The sequence below is a fragment of the Pelophylax lessonae genome (genome assembly GCF_965119305.1).
Source record: "Pelophylax lessonae genome assembly, chromosome: 3".
Lineage (NCBI taxonomy): Eukaryota > Metazoa > Chordata > Amphibia > Anura > Ranidae > Pelophylax > Pelophylax lessonae.
Window position 1 is genome coordinate 517,664,396 of NC_138770.1, and position 16,620 is coordinate 517,681,015.

General features: G+C 41.6%; 2 protein-coding genes across 2 annotated transcripts in view; one reads left to right on the forward strand and one right to left on the reverse strand.

Moving 5' to 3' along the window:
• LOC309549695 (sulfotransferase 6B1-like) overlaps positions 1–16,620 on the forward strand; it is a 403,842-nt gene that overhangs the window by 238,145 nt on the left and 149,077 nt on the right. The window lies entirely within an intron of this gene.
• Positions 1–16,620, reverse strand: part of SHPRH (SNF2 histone linker PHD RING helicase) — a 222,116-nt gene that overhangs the window by 115,962 nt on the left and 89,534 nt on the right. The window contains exons 7-8 of the mRNA XM_082250133.1: positions 7,695–7,782; positions 6,435–6,691 (exon numbers count right to left, since the gene is read on the reverse strand). Coding sequence (XP_082106259.1) covers positions 6,435–6,691; positions 7,695–7,782 — 345 coding nt within the window. The remainder of the gene's footprint in view (positions 1–6,434; positions 6,692–7,694; positions 7,783–16,620) is intronic.

Below are 16,620 nucleotides of genomic sequence, written 5' to 3' on the forward strand. Positions count from 1 at the left end.
CCTGCAATACCTACATCACAGTAGGGAACACAGGCAAGGAGATACTTCACAAGTGGAGAATGCTAAACATAATTAATGCTTCATCCCCGAAATATAGGGAAGGTATGAGAGTTCTTCATCTGCAGGTCACCACTGTACAAACATTTTTTTAATTTTGTATTATAACGTGGTCAGATTAGCCTTTTCCAGTGATAATCCTAAAGACGGCATTGAATAATTAAACAGCAAGAAAGAAACTATGTAAACTAATATTCATGTATCAAGTACAAGGTGATACAAAGTGTTCCAACAGATCTGTTTTTTATTTTGTACTAACAAAGTATGCTATTGCCAGGTTACCTTTCTTTGTGTCTACTTTGCACCAGATATGGCTACAGATTAACTTTGATAGTACAGTCAGGTCCAGAAATATTGAGACAGTGACACAATTCTAATCTTTTTTGGCTCTATACACCACCACAATGGGTTTGAAATGAAACAAACAAGATGTGCTTTAGCTGCAGATTTTCAGCTTTAATGTGAGGGTATTTACATCCAAATCAGGTGAAAGGTGTAGGAATTAAAGCAGTTTGTATATGTGCCTCACACTTTTTAAGGGACCAAAAGTAATGGGACAATTGGCTGCTCAGCTGTTCCATGGCCAGGTGTGTGTTATTCCCTCATTATCCCATTTACAAGGAGCAGATAAAAGGTCCAGAGTTTATTTCAAGTGTGCTATTTGCATTTGGAATCTGTTGCTGTCCACTCTTAATATGAGATCCAAAGAGCTGTCACTATTAGTGAAGCAAGCCATCATTAGGCTGAAAAAACAAAACAAACCCATCAGAGAGATAGCAAAAACATTAGGTGTGGCCAAATCAACTGTTTGGAACATCCTTAAAAAGAAAGAATGCACCGGTGAGCTCAGCAACACCAAAAGACCCGGAAGACCACGGAAAACAACTGTGGTGGATGACCAAAGAATTCTTTCCCTGGTGAGGAAAACACTCTTCACAACAGTTGGCCAGATCAAGAACACTCTCCAGGAGGTAGGTGTATGTGTGTCAAAGTCAACAATCAAGATGTAAATCATTGGTGAGCCTCAAAAACAGGAAGGCCAGATTAGAGTTTGCCAAACAACATCTAAAAAAGCCTTGACAGTTCTGGAACAGCATCCTATGGACAGAGGAGACCAATATCAACTTGTACCAGAGTGATGGGAAGAGAAGAGTATGGAGAGGGAAAGGAACTGCTCATGATGCAAAGCATACCACCTCATCAGTGAAGCATGGTGGTGGTAGTGTCATGGCGTGGGCATGTATGGCTGCCAATGGAACTGGTTCTCTTGTATTTATTGATGATGTGACTGCTGACAAAAGCAGCAGGATGAATTCTGAAGTGTTTTCGGGCAATATTATCTGCTCATATTAAGCCAAATGCTTCAGAACTCATTGGATGGCGCTTCACAGTGCAGATGGACAATGACCCGAAGCATACTGCGAAAGCAGCCAAAAAGTTTTTTTAAGGGAAAGAAGTGAAATGTTATGCAATGGCCAAGTCAATCACCTGACCTGAATTCGATTGAGTATGCATTTCACAAAACTGAAGGGAAAATGCCCCAAAAACAAGCAGGAACTGAAGGCAGTTGCAGTAGAGGCCTGGCAGAGCATCACCAGGGATGAAACCCAGTGTCTGGTGATGTGTTCCAGACTTCAGGCAGTAATTGACTGCAAAGGATTTGCAACCAAGTATTATAAAGTGAAAGTTTGACTAATGATTGTTAAACTGTCCCATTACTTTCGGTCCCTTAAAAAGTGGGAGGCACATATACAAACTGTTGTAATTCCTACACTGTTCACCTGATTTGGATGTAAATACCCTCAAATTAAAGCTGAACATCTGCAGTTAAAGCACATCTTGTTTGTTTCATTTCAAAACCATTGTGGTGATGTATAGAGCCAAAAAGATTAGAATTGTGTCGATGTCCCAATATTTATAGACCTGACTGTATAAACATTTTGGCTGACGAAAATGAACATCTTGAGACAATAGCACAAGCTAAACCATATGTGATGCCCAGTATAGAAAGCTTACCAGGAATCCATAGGGATGCAGGCTAATTATCTGTTAAAAGTTTTGCAAGTCATTATCTTGTGCCAAGAATAGTAGATTATTTAACCTCTAGTGTTAAGAGTAGCATTAGAAATCAAATATAGTAACAAAAAGAAAATTAGGAGGTCTGCTTATTTTATGAACTACTGTTTGGACACCAGCAAGGACTTCTTCTCCAGCTCTCAGCATCAGCTCAATAAATGGGCAAAAATAAAAAATGGGATTTTTGACTTACCGTAAAATCCATTTCTCTGGTGTTCATTGACGGATACAGCTCCTGATATTTATAACCATTGGGTTATACTGCCCCCTACAGGAGTAGGACACTAGGCAGAAAAAAATTCTGGCGACACCCATGGGCATTTCCAGGGGGTACACTCCCTCTCTCTGCTATAGCCACTCAGTTTTGTAACAAGCAGTGTCAGGAGAATAATAACTCCACAGAGGGGTGGGTGCTGTGTCCATCAAGGAACATCAGAGAAATGGTTTTACGGTAAGTCAAAAATCGAATTTTCCCTTTCGTTCATTGATGGACACAGCTCCCAATATTCATAACCATTGGGACATCCCAAAGCAGTGTTAAACATGAGGGGTGGGAACAACCAAAAATTCCCCAAGGCTAAACATTAGCCAACCAGGCAACAGGGGCTCAACCAAACAACCGAAGCCCACCTAAAAAAAACAATACACCCTCAAAGAGGATCAGATCTTCTTAAACAGCAGCCTGCCAGTCCTTGTGGCCAAAGGAAGCATCTGCAGATGCCAACACATACACTTTATAAAACTTTGAAAAAGTGTGCACCGACAACCAGGTGGCCGCCTTGTAAACCTGCGCCACTGACTCCTGATGACGGAAGGCCCAGGAGGCACTAAGCGCCCTAGTAGAGTGCGCCTTGACAGGGAAAGGAGGAACCTGACCCTTGATTGAGTCAGGCCCAGATAGTCCAGCTTCATTGACGAAACCAGAGCAGACTTCTGAAGGTTCTCCAGGTTGTGATCTCCAGGTTGTCCACCAGAGCAGAGGGAGACTCCGCTCGCAGAAGGAGATCATCCAAGTAGCCCAGTACCGTTATCCCCCGTTGGCGTAGCAAGGCTAAAACCAGGGCTAACACTTTTGTGAAGACCCGAGGAACAGAGGTGAGACCAAAGGGTAAAGCATCAAACTGATAATGCTCCTCTCCCACAGCAAATCAGAAAAAATGCTGGTGAAAGGCACATATTGGAAAGTGAAGGTAGGCATCCTTGATATTGATAGAGGCGAGGAAATCCCCCTGATGCAGGGATGCCACCACCGTTTCGAATGGACTCCATTCTGAACTTCTGTACCCGCACAAAGCAGTTTAGCACCTTGAGGTCCAGGACTGGATACACTTTGCCTCCCTTCCTGGGAACTGTAAACAGGTTTGAGTAAAAACCCTAAAAACTTTCCGAAGTCAGAACCGGGACAATCACCCCTTGAAGGAACAGGTCTTGTACCACCCCAAACAGTCCCTGGGGACAGGCGCAAGTTGGAAGGAAAAAACTTTGCTGGAGGAGTGAAACTAGATCTTGTAGCCGGACTGAATGACTTTGTAGACCCACTTGTCTTGCACTAGGGAAATCCATGCATTCGGAACCCAGCAAAGACTTCCCCCACCCCCAATATGGGTGAGGGCACACCTTCATGCTGAAAGAGCCTTGTCCACGGGCCTGGAGAAGCCCGATATTGACTTGCCAGACCAGGTTTGTTTGGATCTTCCTGAAGAGGTCCTGAAATGTTTCAAGCCCTTGTCTATTAACCCTGAGGGACGAAAAAACATCTTATGAGCTGAGGAGGGCCCATGTCTATGACGAGGTTCCTTGCCCTTAAGTAGCCTGCAGAAGAAAAGTACTCTTCCCCCCTGTGAGACCGTTAATGATGTCACCCAGGGTAGCTCCAACCAGGCCATCTCATTGGAAAGGAAGATCAGTCAAAACCTTTTTTGAAGTCTTGTCCGCGGACCAGCACTTGAGACAAAAGATACGCCGAAGGACCACCACAAGAACAGAGAGGTGAGCCATCAGGGGAGCCGCATACAAAGAGGCATCACTAATAAACTGCAGCCCCTGGACCAGCTGGTCCGCCAGCTCGGCAAAGGCAGGGGGGAGCAGTTTTTCCTCCAGGTCACGGCATAGGAGCTTAGCCCACTCGCTCAGAGTTTGGCAATGGTAAATACAGGCCTCATTGCCGAACCAGCCAGAGTGTTCATATGGCGGGCCCCAGCCTCAGCCTTCCGGTCAGCAGGTCCTTAAAAGCCAGGGACTCATAGACCAGAATTATGGTTGCCTTGTTTAATCTGGAAAGAGAAGGGTCCACCACCAGCAGCACAGTCCATTTCTTAAGAAGGGACTCCTCAAAGGAGTAACGCCTAGTAAAGCGCCTTGGTCATCCCCACTCTTTGACAATTCTGTCAAAATAGGCAGGGGAAAGGAAACACCTTTGCCACGCTGGATGGATTGTTAGTGCCAAAGGGTACCTGCGCTTCCGTCGCAGCTTCAGCTGTGTCCTACACCTTCAGGGTCTAATGCACATATACGATCAATGCATCCACCAGCGCCTTTTCGCACGCTGCCGCAGAGGACTCCAGAACTGCCGCCAGTGCATGGATGGATGGTTGGGACCCGGAGGGCTCCGAAGCCTAAGAGAGGGGATCAGGAGGGGAAATGTGCACCAAAGACTCCATGAGTCACCAGGGGGACCCCACAAAAATGTGTAAAACACTGCAAGGGACAACCCCCACACCGCTGGCAGCACCACCGGGTTGCCAGGCACAAAGCACCAAGTGATTCTCAGCAGAGAGGGAAAGGACCCCACCAGACTCACCCCTCAGCAAAGACAAGCACCTGCAGCCACCAGGATAATCTGCGTTACACGTGCGGCGATCAGGAAGTAAAATGATCCAGGAATCAGCACCAGGGGATGAGGAGGGGCTCCCATCACTGAAATCGCTGCCCACAGGGCTCCACTGTCATGGCAGCTGGTATTTTCAATGGCAAACCACAGCAAAATGGCCACCGGACTACACAAACATGGCCGCCATGTATAGAACACACAGGTTACAACAAAATGGTGGCCCCGTGCGGCACCAGGAGGCATACAGGGACCCAGGATTGGGAGACTAGGCCTCAAGGACAAATCTAGGCAGGCCGGGTGGCCCTGGCAGGCGCCCACGCCAGGTAAAACCCCCCCCACACAGTTGATCGTCCGGAAATTGAACAGTCCACCCAAACAGCCCCAGCGTATGTGGAAGGGAGGGGGGTGTCTGCACGCGCTCGCTGGCCAGACTGGGGTGACCACTGGATCTAGTTATCCAGCCCATAGCCCAGTCTGATAGTTCTCACAGGAAAAATCCAGGAGGAAAAATATTCCTATCTAAAACTTTTTGCCAGGACTAAAGATCCAAGCAAGGAACTAGGTCCTTACTCTGCCTAGGCAGAAAAAAAAAACTGAGTGGCTATAGCAGAGAGAGGGAGTATACCCCCTGGGACTGCCCATGGGTGTAGCCAGAATTTTTTTCTGCCTAGTGTCCTACTCCTGTAGGGGGCAGTATAACCCAATGGTTAAGAATACCAGGAGCTGCGTCCATCAATGAACGAAAGAGAAATACTGGTTTATGCAGAATTTCATAAAAGTCTGGTGCATTTTATTATTTTAATCAATTGAATGGAACATGTAGGACAGCATGACTAAAACAAGTCATGATAGTATATGTTAGCACATACATTTTCATGTAAATGTAGATTTAGACTATTACTCATTGTTTATTTGTAGACTTTAAGTCAAAACGTGACATTAGGTTCACCTTGCTGTTGTAATTAAAAAAATGGCAGTGCAACCCTGGAGGGGGAATTTGGAAATACTTACCTCTCTCCTAGTGTCCCAGGAGTAAGACTGGCCACTACTTCACCATCACTTCCACTGTTCAGGTGTAGACAGGGGTGGGTTCTGCTCAGGAAGAGGCAGCTAATCAGTGTTTCTGCTTCTAATAGAGCTCACATCTAAAGCAAACTAAACCCTCCTATCCTTTCAGGCAAGGAAACTGACATCTTAGCCTTTGTTTGATCTGCATTTGCCATAATGCTGCACAAGTGATCAGTTATGACACCAGCCATTTAATGGTTTGACCGTGAGTTCGGATCACAAGCACTTTCAACAGTTATCATCCATGGCATTGCTTGAAAGTTACAGTTTTGAGAAACAGTTAAGTGAATGGGATTATTTCCACTCGAAACAAAGGCTCACAGAGGCCACAAATCCTCAACAAAGAAGCAAAAAAGAAAGGGTCTTCAGTAAACACACGAGTATATACTATCCAGTTTCATACCAGTGTTTGTTGTTTATCTCGTGTCATCTCTTCTTTGTAATTCACCCCCAGTTTAAAAGATCCTTGAAGTCCACGTCCTTTAACCTGCTCCACAATCTTTTTAGATAGTAGTTTTTCCAAAGTCTTTTTAAGTAGCCGATGGTTTCTCTGCATGTCATAACTATATACAGAGTTTACATATTTAAGTATGCCGATTACAGACACACCTTTGCTTACACTCATTTCCTTGATTGCTGCAAGAATCATAACTTGTAAACCTATAGAAGCAAAAATATATTTTAAGTATAATAAATTAACTATTACATTGTCTTTTGGTTTCTTGAGATTAATTAAAGAGCTGAGCAAACTGTTGGCGCTATATAAATCCTGTATAATAATAATAATTTGTTAATTATGCAAACATTAACAAACATGAAGAGTTTCTGTTTAACTAAATAAAAGTACAAAGGGGTAGGCTTTAAACTATGCACTAAAATAAAGTATGATTAAAAGTTGAATCAAATAAAGGAGACTAATATTACCAAAATAACACATTTGTATATAAAAGCTTCAATAACTTTATAGAAATGTAATCTAAAAGAGAGAACGACACTCATAGGTCTTGAAAGGTGAATGCACAGTGAAGATTTTATTTAGACGTTTAGATGAGGCACAAGCTCGTCTTCTTCAGGACCTGTCCTGAGGAAGACGAGCTTGTGCCTCGTCAAAACTCAAAACGTCTAAATAAAATCTTTACTGTGCGTTCGTCTCTCAAGACTCATGACTGGCATTCTTTCTTTTGAATTATATGAAATAAAGTCTTTGCTGTGCACCCAGGCACATTTTTTATCTCTGATATGTGTGGAGCGGCAACTACTGGATTATACTACTGGTATAGAAGCATGCTATTTTGCGTTAGGTATTTCTAACTATCTGATACAATGGTAAGGTTGGCTTTGCCAACTGTACATGTTAATGTGAATGGAGATGGCAGAGGAGGGAAGCTTCAAACAGCAGGAACAAAGGAAAAACTGAATTTTTTTTAACTTGTCCCATTAACCGCTCTTTCAAACAGAGGCTAATCGTTGGGGTCTTCCATAAAAGATTGTCACCTGATCTGCCCAAAAATCGTATGTATTTAATAGTTACCAGTTCTAATGTTAAAGTGAACTAACTTTCTGGCTCTAGGGATTTTTTTTTAGGTTCCAATATATACAGTCACTTTTAAAGATCAACAGTTCTTAATTACCAATTAGCATACACAACAAACAACAAACTTACTTGGGTAAATTAATCTGGTAACCCCAGCTTTTCTCCTTTTAGATGTTTCTACTGGTGGAGTTGGAATGAAATAGTTTACGATTTTTCCCTAAGATGGTAAAGAAAAAAATGGATTTTTGTAAAATCTTACCGTAAAATCCTTTTCTCTTAGCTCATCGACAGACGTAGTCCTCGGTGATACACCACCTTCGGGTTATGTTACCTCCGCAGGAGCAGGACTAGACAGGAAATTAAAAAGCTCTGGCCACACCCTAGGGGCAGTCCCAGAGGGTATATCCTCTCTCTCTCTGCCTCAGCAAATCAGTTATGTGAAAAAGCAGTGCTTAGAGAATTTAACCCAACCCAACTCCAAAATAGAGGGGCGGGGACTACGTCTGTCGATGAGCTAAGAGAAAAGGATTTTACGGTAAGATTTTACAAAAATCCATTTTTCTCTAGCGCTCATCGACAGATGTAGTCCTCGGTGATACACCACCTTCGGGACGTCCCAGAGCAGTATCACAACTGAGGGGTGGGAAAATGGAAATCAAATCCCAATCTAGAAGGCCCAACCGGTGCCAACTAGAAGTTTACAATGCTCATCCTTAATGATGAGACTCAACAAAAAAAATTTTCAAACAGAAAAAAACCCTCGAGGTAGACCACCGGTCTCCTCAAATTGCGGCCTGCAAAACCTTGCGGCCAAATGAGGCATCCGCCGATGCCGTCACATCAATTTTATAGAATTTTGTAAAGGTATGTACCGACGACCAGGTGGCCGCCTTACATACCTGGACCACTGACGCCTGATGGCGAAAGGCCCAGGAAGTACTGAGCGCTCGAGTGGAGTGCGCCCTAACAGGGAACGGAGGACTCTGACCCTTAATAGAATAAGCCTGTACCACCGTCTGTCTAATCCATTTGGCAATGGTTGCGGCAGATGCAGGCAAACCCTTTCTGGGGCCATCCGTGATCACAAAAAGTGAATCCGTCTTACGGAATGATTCCGTAGCTTTCAGGTATACCCTGATTGCCCGAACCACATCTAAGGAATGCAACGCATGTTCCCGATGATGCTTGGGCTGCGGACACAAGGAAGGTAGTACAATATCTTCATTCAGATGAAAATCTGAAACCACCTTAGGAAGAAAAGATGGCTTAGGATGAAGTACTACCTTATCCCTATGAATCACTAGGTATGGGGACTGGCATGATAATGCAGCCAGTTCTGACACCCTGCGAGCAGAAGTAATAGCCACCAAGAAGGCCACCTTCTGGGATAAAGTAAGCAAGGGAATCTCCCTGATGTTTTCAAAAGGAGGTTTCTGTAGAACCGACAAAACCAAATTAAGATCCCAGGGCGGTAAGGGCGCGCGGACTGGAGGAGCCAGGTGCCGCACCCCCTGGATGAAATTCCGCACCAAGGATTTGGTAGCTAACGGCTTCTGAAAGAAGATTGCTAATGCTGAAACTTGACCCTTGATGGTGCTCAAGGCTAGCTTCTGCTCAACCCCTTGTTGCAAAAAGGCCAATATTCGAGACACCGAATAGGTACGTGGAGGAAATCCTAAAGATTCGCACCACGCAATATAAGTCTTCCATGTGTGATAATAGACTTTGCTGGAAGTCGCTTTCCTTGCTTTAATAAGGGTAGGAATGACAGAAGTAGACAAACCTCTGTCCTTCAGTACTTGGGTCTCAATGGCCAGGCCATTAAAACCAGCGACTGTAAAGCACGAAGGTAACTTGGTCCTAGAGACCACAGACACTCCCTGAGACGAAGTTCCCACGGAACGTCTGCGACTAGCATGTCCAAGTCGGCCAGGCCGGCTTGAGGAGGCCAGCCTAGAATCTCTAGGACCACTAGCGCTGATTGGATCTGAACCAGGCGTCCCTAGAGGTATCTGGCCCCGACCATCCGAGAAAGTCTGGTCGTTTTCTGTTTCCACACATTTATCAGATACCTGATAGTTATCAGGAAGGGTGATCTTTTCTGGTTGAACCTCAGGGACCGAAGTCACCCGACTAGAGGCTGCTTGGCCTAACTGGTCAACCAGATCCGATTCCTGTGAGGTATCGGGACTAATCTTAGGAAAGGGTAAAGGAAAAGATCTATTCAGGGAACGGTAACTACCGCTTCCTGTGGTACTTAAATGTTGGAAGGGAAGAATCGCACCGGTAGTAGTGGTTGATGCTTGATCTGATGTCCTGAATACCGGTGAAAACGTCCCCCCACCCTGAAACCGGGTGGGGGCGCACCTTCAGGCTGTGTACTCCTTTGCTTCGGGTTTGGCTGGGTTGGTCCTCTGCTTGTCCGACCAGCCCTTCTTGAATCCTCCTGGAGGAGTCTTGCCTTTCCCGCTAGTACCAGCCGGGCGCCCTTTATGGGCGGTAAAGAAAGGTCCTCGCTTGTTGCGAGGTCCCTTAGTTTTTGCAGCCTGTGGCAAGAAAGTGCTCTTGCCCCCAGTGGAATCCTTAATGATTTCATCTAGGTTGGCCCCAAATAGACGATTCCCCTGAAAAGGGAGATTGGTCAAGGTCTTTTTGGAACCTAGGTCAGCTGACCAGCATTTTAACCACAGCACACGTCTGAGGATCACTGCTAACTTAGATGCATGCCCTAATAAGGGAGTTGTGTCCAAGGCTGCGTCACAGATAAACCGTAGCCCTTGTATGATCTGTTCCATCAAATCAGATGTCTCCTGGGGAATATCTTTTCCCCTAAGATCTTGGCGTACCATTTTCGCCCATTCCGTAAGTGTCTGGGAAACTAGACCAATAACAATTACTGGTCTAAATGCTGACCCTATCAGAGAAAAGATAGTGCGGGACTCTGCTTCTATCTTTCGATCCACCGGATCCTTAAAGGACGAAGTGTCCTCCACTGGAATAACCGTGGCTTTATTCAGCCTGGAAATAGGCGGATCCACGACTGGTGGTACCGTCCATTTCTTAATGATGGATTCCTCAAACGGATAGCGTCTAGCAATACGTTTGGAAATAGTAAAGGTACGTTTAGAATGCTCCCATTCTCCTTTAATCTGATTACCAAAACATTTAGGTACCGGAAAAGCCTTCGCCATCTTGATGGGCTTATTAGTACCGAAAGGCCTCTCTGTTTCAGTTGCCTCTGCCGGTAAAGCCTCAAGTTTTAAGGTTTCTTGCACTGCCACAACTAGTGCGTCCACCAATGCTTCTTCCTGAATTATAGCAGGAGAAGAAGCGTCCTCCTCACTGTCTGAGGGGGCTTTACCTGGGATAACAGCCCTTGCAGAGGAACCTGCAACTGCCGTGACCATCTCTGAATCTGAGTCAGAGGTGTCAGATGGTATAGGGGTAGGCGGGGGTCGCTTCCTTGACCCTCGTCCCTGACAGGCCGCCTCCACCCGAGCCACCATAGACTCCAAGATTGCTGTAAATGATTCTATACTCTGTGCACCGGCGGGTCCCGAGGCCCCCTCGAGGGAAACAGGTGGGGGAATATGTGTGGCAGGGTCCATGATAACTCCAGTTACTTCCTGGATAATATAATTCAAAAAGAAAAAAACTTTTTTTTTTTTTTTTCTTTTTTCTGACCCCCAGCGCCACAAAAAGCCCCTTAGTGTTACCTGCTAGGGATCCCTATCGATCGAGAGAGAGAGAGATAGACCCCCAGGCTCACCACTTGATGCTCAGAGTTAAACTGCAAACAGCTTACAGCGCTGTCCTGACAAACAGGAAGTCTTTTGGCTGGCTGCCCAGGAAGAAGGGAGGCGGCTCCGCCCCTCTACACGCCTTCCGGCGCCTCCCCCAAGCTCCACGAGGTGTAGGATCACCTCAAACATGGCCGCCCCCATGCTGGAGACACGAGGCTACGCCAAAATGGCGGCTCGTGCGATCCAGCAAAAAAAATGGCGGCGGCCTGTGCTGACTAGCGGTGTGCTGCAGGGCACACAACACTCTCTCTGCATGGGGATATGGCGTGGTTGGCGGTACCGGCCCTGGCGGACCGCATGGCCGTTCGGGAGGCCTGCTAATAGCTGGAGATCTGATTTGGAAGGCAGTCTACATGTCCGTGGCTTCTGACTGGTAGGTAGCTTATACTTAACCCATAAGATTCCCAGAATGCCACAGATTACATCTTTAAAACATGTATACAATAGATTGTTAGCTCCCAAACCAAGCCTCCTGGCTTTTTGCACACATAAAATCACACTCAAAGTAGGAGGATTTGTGACATGTTATAGGATAGAAAGAACTCTTTCTTACCATACAGAGAGGGGCCCGCGTTCACCACAAAACCCGTCAGGGAAAAAGGGGGAACATACTACTCACCATACCGGAACCAGGCGGGCACCAACTCCTGACAGTACCCCTCTCCACCGGGGCGGGAGGGCTGTCGACCGATACGGACGCCGTGACTCATGGTCTTTGGCGTTTCAGCGAGACGTTTAACTCGCGGGTTCAGTCCTTTTAATGGGACTTTGTCGCGGCCGACCCAGCGCGGAGCTATGGCCTGCACGCGCTCGTAGGCTGAACTGGGGTGACCACCGGATCTCAACATCCAGCCCGTCGCCCAGTTCAGCTTTCTTGCTTGAAGATCTCACAGGAACACTGGAGAAAAAAGCTGTCTAAAAATCCTTTTAGAAAAAAATTCTTGCCAGGACCTAAGATCCCAGCAAGGTATCTAGGTCCTTACTCCTAACTAGACAGAAAATAACTGATTTGCTGAGGCAGAGAGAGAGAGGATATACCCTCTGGGACTGCCCCTAGGGTGTGGCCAGAGCTTTTTAATTTCCTGTCTAGTCCTGCTCCTGCGGAGGTAACATAACCCGAAGGTGGTGTATCACCGAGGACTACGTCTGTCGATGAGCGCTAGAGAAATATAGCTTTTAAAAAAAAAAATGTGTTACATATCTGACAGTTGTACACATATAAGGTAAGCCGTCATGTTTTTAATCTCAATCTCAGTGTTAACACTAATGGCACCAGACCTACGTAGTCAAAGATAAATGCAACTAATGATGTGCTGACTACCCTTTTTTCTTTGTATCTCTGTTATTGTCATGCACCAATGGACCCCTGTGCTCCAGTGTCTTATGACTGTACAGGATCATTTAGGTGTATAGACCTTCAATAGTGTCATTCTACTAAGGTGCTGAAAGTGGCATCATCCCCATATAAATAAATAATATATTGCAGCTTATCAATCCTTAATATTCTACAGTCCAAAGGGGTCTCTGTTGCCCCTCCAGTGAGTGAGGTAGAGACATATTAGTGAGTTACTGGCAATATTGTCATGTGAAAAAAGGGGGGAGGAGCCTAAAAAAAAAAAAAACGAATGTAGCCAGCACATCTAAGAATAGGTAAGCTGCAGTATATTACATTTTTGTTTTTGGCTTTAATACAGATAACCAAAATTCACTGCTTGTTGGGGTCTCTCCAAAGGGGTCTCTGTTGCCCCTCCAGTGAGGAGGAGACATATTAGTGAGTTACTGGTAGCATGTAAGATAAGGGGGTAGGCATGTGCGGTTCATTTTGTTCTGAATTGAAATTCTGACAAATTTTTCTTTATTCAGAAATTTGGATGTATCTGAATTTCCAAATTACAATAGTAACGAATTTAAACGAATCTGAAATAACAAAACAAAATTACGGACCAAATTATAATTCTAATCAAATTCAAAAATGAATTTGAATATTAATTTGAATTTTAAAATAAGTTTGAAAACAGGAATAGAATAAAATTGAATAGAAAATAAAGGAATAAAAAATAATAGAATAGAATAGAAAAGAAAAGATTAGAATAGAATAGAATAAAATAAAATAAAATAAAACAGAACCGAACACAAAATAAAAGAATAGAAAAATAGAATAAAATAAAATAGAACTGAAACTGAAAAGAATAAAAGAGTAAAATAGAACAAATTAGAATAGAAAAAAGTAATAGAATAGAATAAATAGAAAGAATATAACCATGTTCTGAAATTCGAATTTCAAATCAAATACATTTTAGTTTGAATAGAATAAAATGGGAAAAAATTAGAATAGAATAGAAAAAACAATATAATAGAATAGAAAGAATTTAACGATCTTCGGAAATTTGAATTGAGAAAATAATACATTTAAATGGTATAAATTTGAATGGAATAAATTAGAATTCAATAAACATAAAAAAAGAATAGAATAGAATAGAAAACAATAGAAAATAAAAGAACAGACTAGAAAACAATAGAATAAATTAGAAAAAAAAAACAATTAAATAGAATAGAATAATATAGAAAGAATATAACCATTGTCTAAAATTTTAATTTTCAAAAAGAATAAATTTAAATTTGAATAGAATAAAAAAAAAGTATAGCATAGAATATAAAAGTTAAAATACAATAGAAAAGAATAGAATAGAAAATAAAATAAAATAACAGACTATTAAAACAATAGAATATAATAAATATAATATAATCATAAATAATAGAATATAATCATATCCCAAAACTGGAATATAATAAATTAGATTAGAATAGACTGGAAAAGAAAAAAAAAGTGGAATAGAATAGAAAAAAATAGAATAGAATAAAATAGAAAGAATATAACCATCTTCCAAAATTCGAATAGAATAATTTTGAATTCAAATAGAATAGAAAAGGGTAGAAAAGAAATAATAGAATAGAAAGAATATAACTATTTCCCAAAATTCAAATAGAATAACTTCGAATTTGAATAGAACAGAAATAAACTGATTAGAATAGAATAGAAAGTAAAAGAGTAGAATAAAAAAAATTGGAATAGAACAGAATAGAATATAGTGGAAAGAACATAACCATCTTCTGAAATTCAAATTTTGTATAGAACAAATTCAAGTTCCAATAGAAAAGAATAGCTTAAAATAGAATAGAAAATAATAGAATAGAAAATAAAATAATAGGAAAAACAGAATAGAACAGAATAAAATAGAAAGAATATAACCGTTTCCTAAAATTAAAATAGAATAAATTTGAATTCAAATAGAATAGAAAAGAATTAATTAAAAAAAGCAAAACAGAATAGAATAAAAAGGAATACCATATAATAGAAAAACAATAGAACAGAATAGAATAAAATACAAAGAATATAACCATCTATATTTGAATTTTCGAATACAATAAATTTGAAGTCAAATGGTATAAGTCTGAAAAGAATAGAATAAAAAATTAAAGAATAGAATACGTAGAAAAAAAAACAATAGGATAAAATAGAATAGAACCATTTCACAAAATTCGAACAGAAAAGAATAGAAAAGACTGGAATAGAACCATATTCCGAAATTCAAATTTCAAATAGAATAAATTTGAATAAAAAAAGAATAAAAAACATTAGAAAAAAAAAAAAAGAATTTACAAATTCCAAATGATTCCAATCCCAATCCCACAAGCATTCTTTAAAACACTTAAAACTCTGATAACCTGGTTTATTTGGAAACATAAAAAGCCAATGATTAGATACACAACACTAAGTAAAGGAAAGGGACAAGGGGGTTTAGCCCTACCGGACTTTAAAAAATATTATTTAGCCTCAATACTCACACGGGTGATAGAATGGAGTAAAAAAAAAAAGTGATAAAAATTGGGTAAAAATAGAAAACACGATTAGTGACACACACTTAGCGAAGATAATTTGGATACCTCCGAAGTTCAGGAAATTAAATATTAGTACTTAATTACACCACAGGCTCTCAAAATTTGGGACACTATACATACAAAAGAAAATTGGAAACACAATTCACCATTGATCCCCCTTCAAAACACAACATTTTTTGCACCTGGGGAAGGGAGGGAATTGGGTAAATGGATAGAAGACGGGGATGCACGGCTGGGAGACATAATAGATCGGGGAAAAATTATAACTTTTGCAGAGTTAAAACAAAAGAAAAAGGATTGGAAAATAAATGAGTGGAGATACCTACAGTTGAGACATTTTGTAACTACACTACCTCAGCCAATAAGAGATATGAACGATCTGCTACCTTTTGAGCAATTATGTGTTTCAGATAAAGTAGCAAATAATATCTCAAATGTCTATAAAATTTTGTTAACAATAACAAAGGAGACAGGGCCCTCACTAAAAGAAAAATGGGAGAGAGACCTTGGACCCTGTAGTAAAGATGTCCTATGGGATAAGAGTCTGCAACTTGTGCACAGCTCGGCGATAGACACTAATACAGAAGAAATGAACTACAAATTGCTCACTAGGTGGTATAATACTCCTGACAAAGTAGGTAGATTTCAGGTGGAGAGCTCAAGAGATTGTTGGAGGGGATGTCAGATGACTGGGACAATATCCCATTATAGGGTGGGAGTGTCCTAAAATTAAAATATTTTGGAAAGAAGTCTTATCCTTGATAAATAAAATCACAAAAATATATATTCCTGAAGATCCTTGGAGATGCCTATTCAATGGAACACATATGTCAGTGAAACAATATAAGAAAACACTACTTCCCCACCTATTAAATTCAGCTAAAAGTTTAATCCCCTTAAAATGGCAAAAAGAAGAACCCCCTTCAAGTAAAGATTGGTTGACGAAGGTGGAAAAAACAAGAAAATTAGAACTATTAAGGAGCTGGGGAGAGGAGGAACAAGGGATTGGGGCTGACATTTGGGAAGAGTGGCAGATCTTTAAAGATTCAGAGGAATACAAAGAAATAATAGGAGATGGATTGACAGAAGGGGTAAGAGTAGGGGAGGGATAAGGGAGGGAGGAGGGTTAAAAGGGTAATATGTTAATTAAATTGTATGGATATGATCTCCAGTGATTGGAGTGTTGTAATGTTTTTTTACTACCTGAAAAATGTAATAAAGAAATATAAATAAAAAGGAAAAAAAAAAAAAAAGAAAAGAATAGAAGAGGAAAAAACAATAGAATAGAAAAGAAATAATATGACCATTTTCTGAAATTTGAATTTCGAATAGAATAAATTTGAATTTGAATA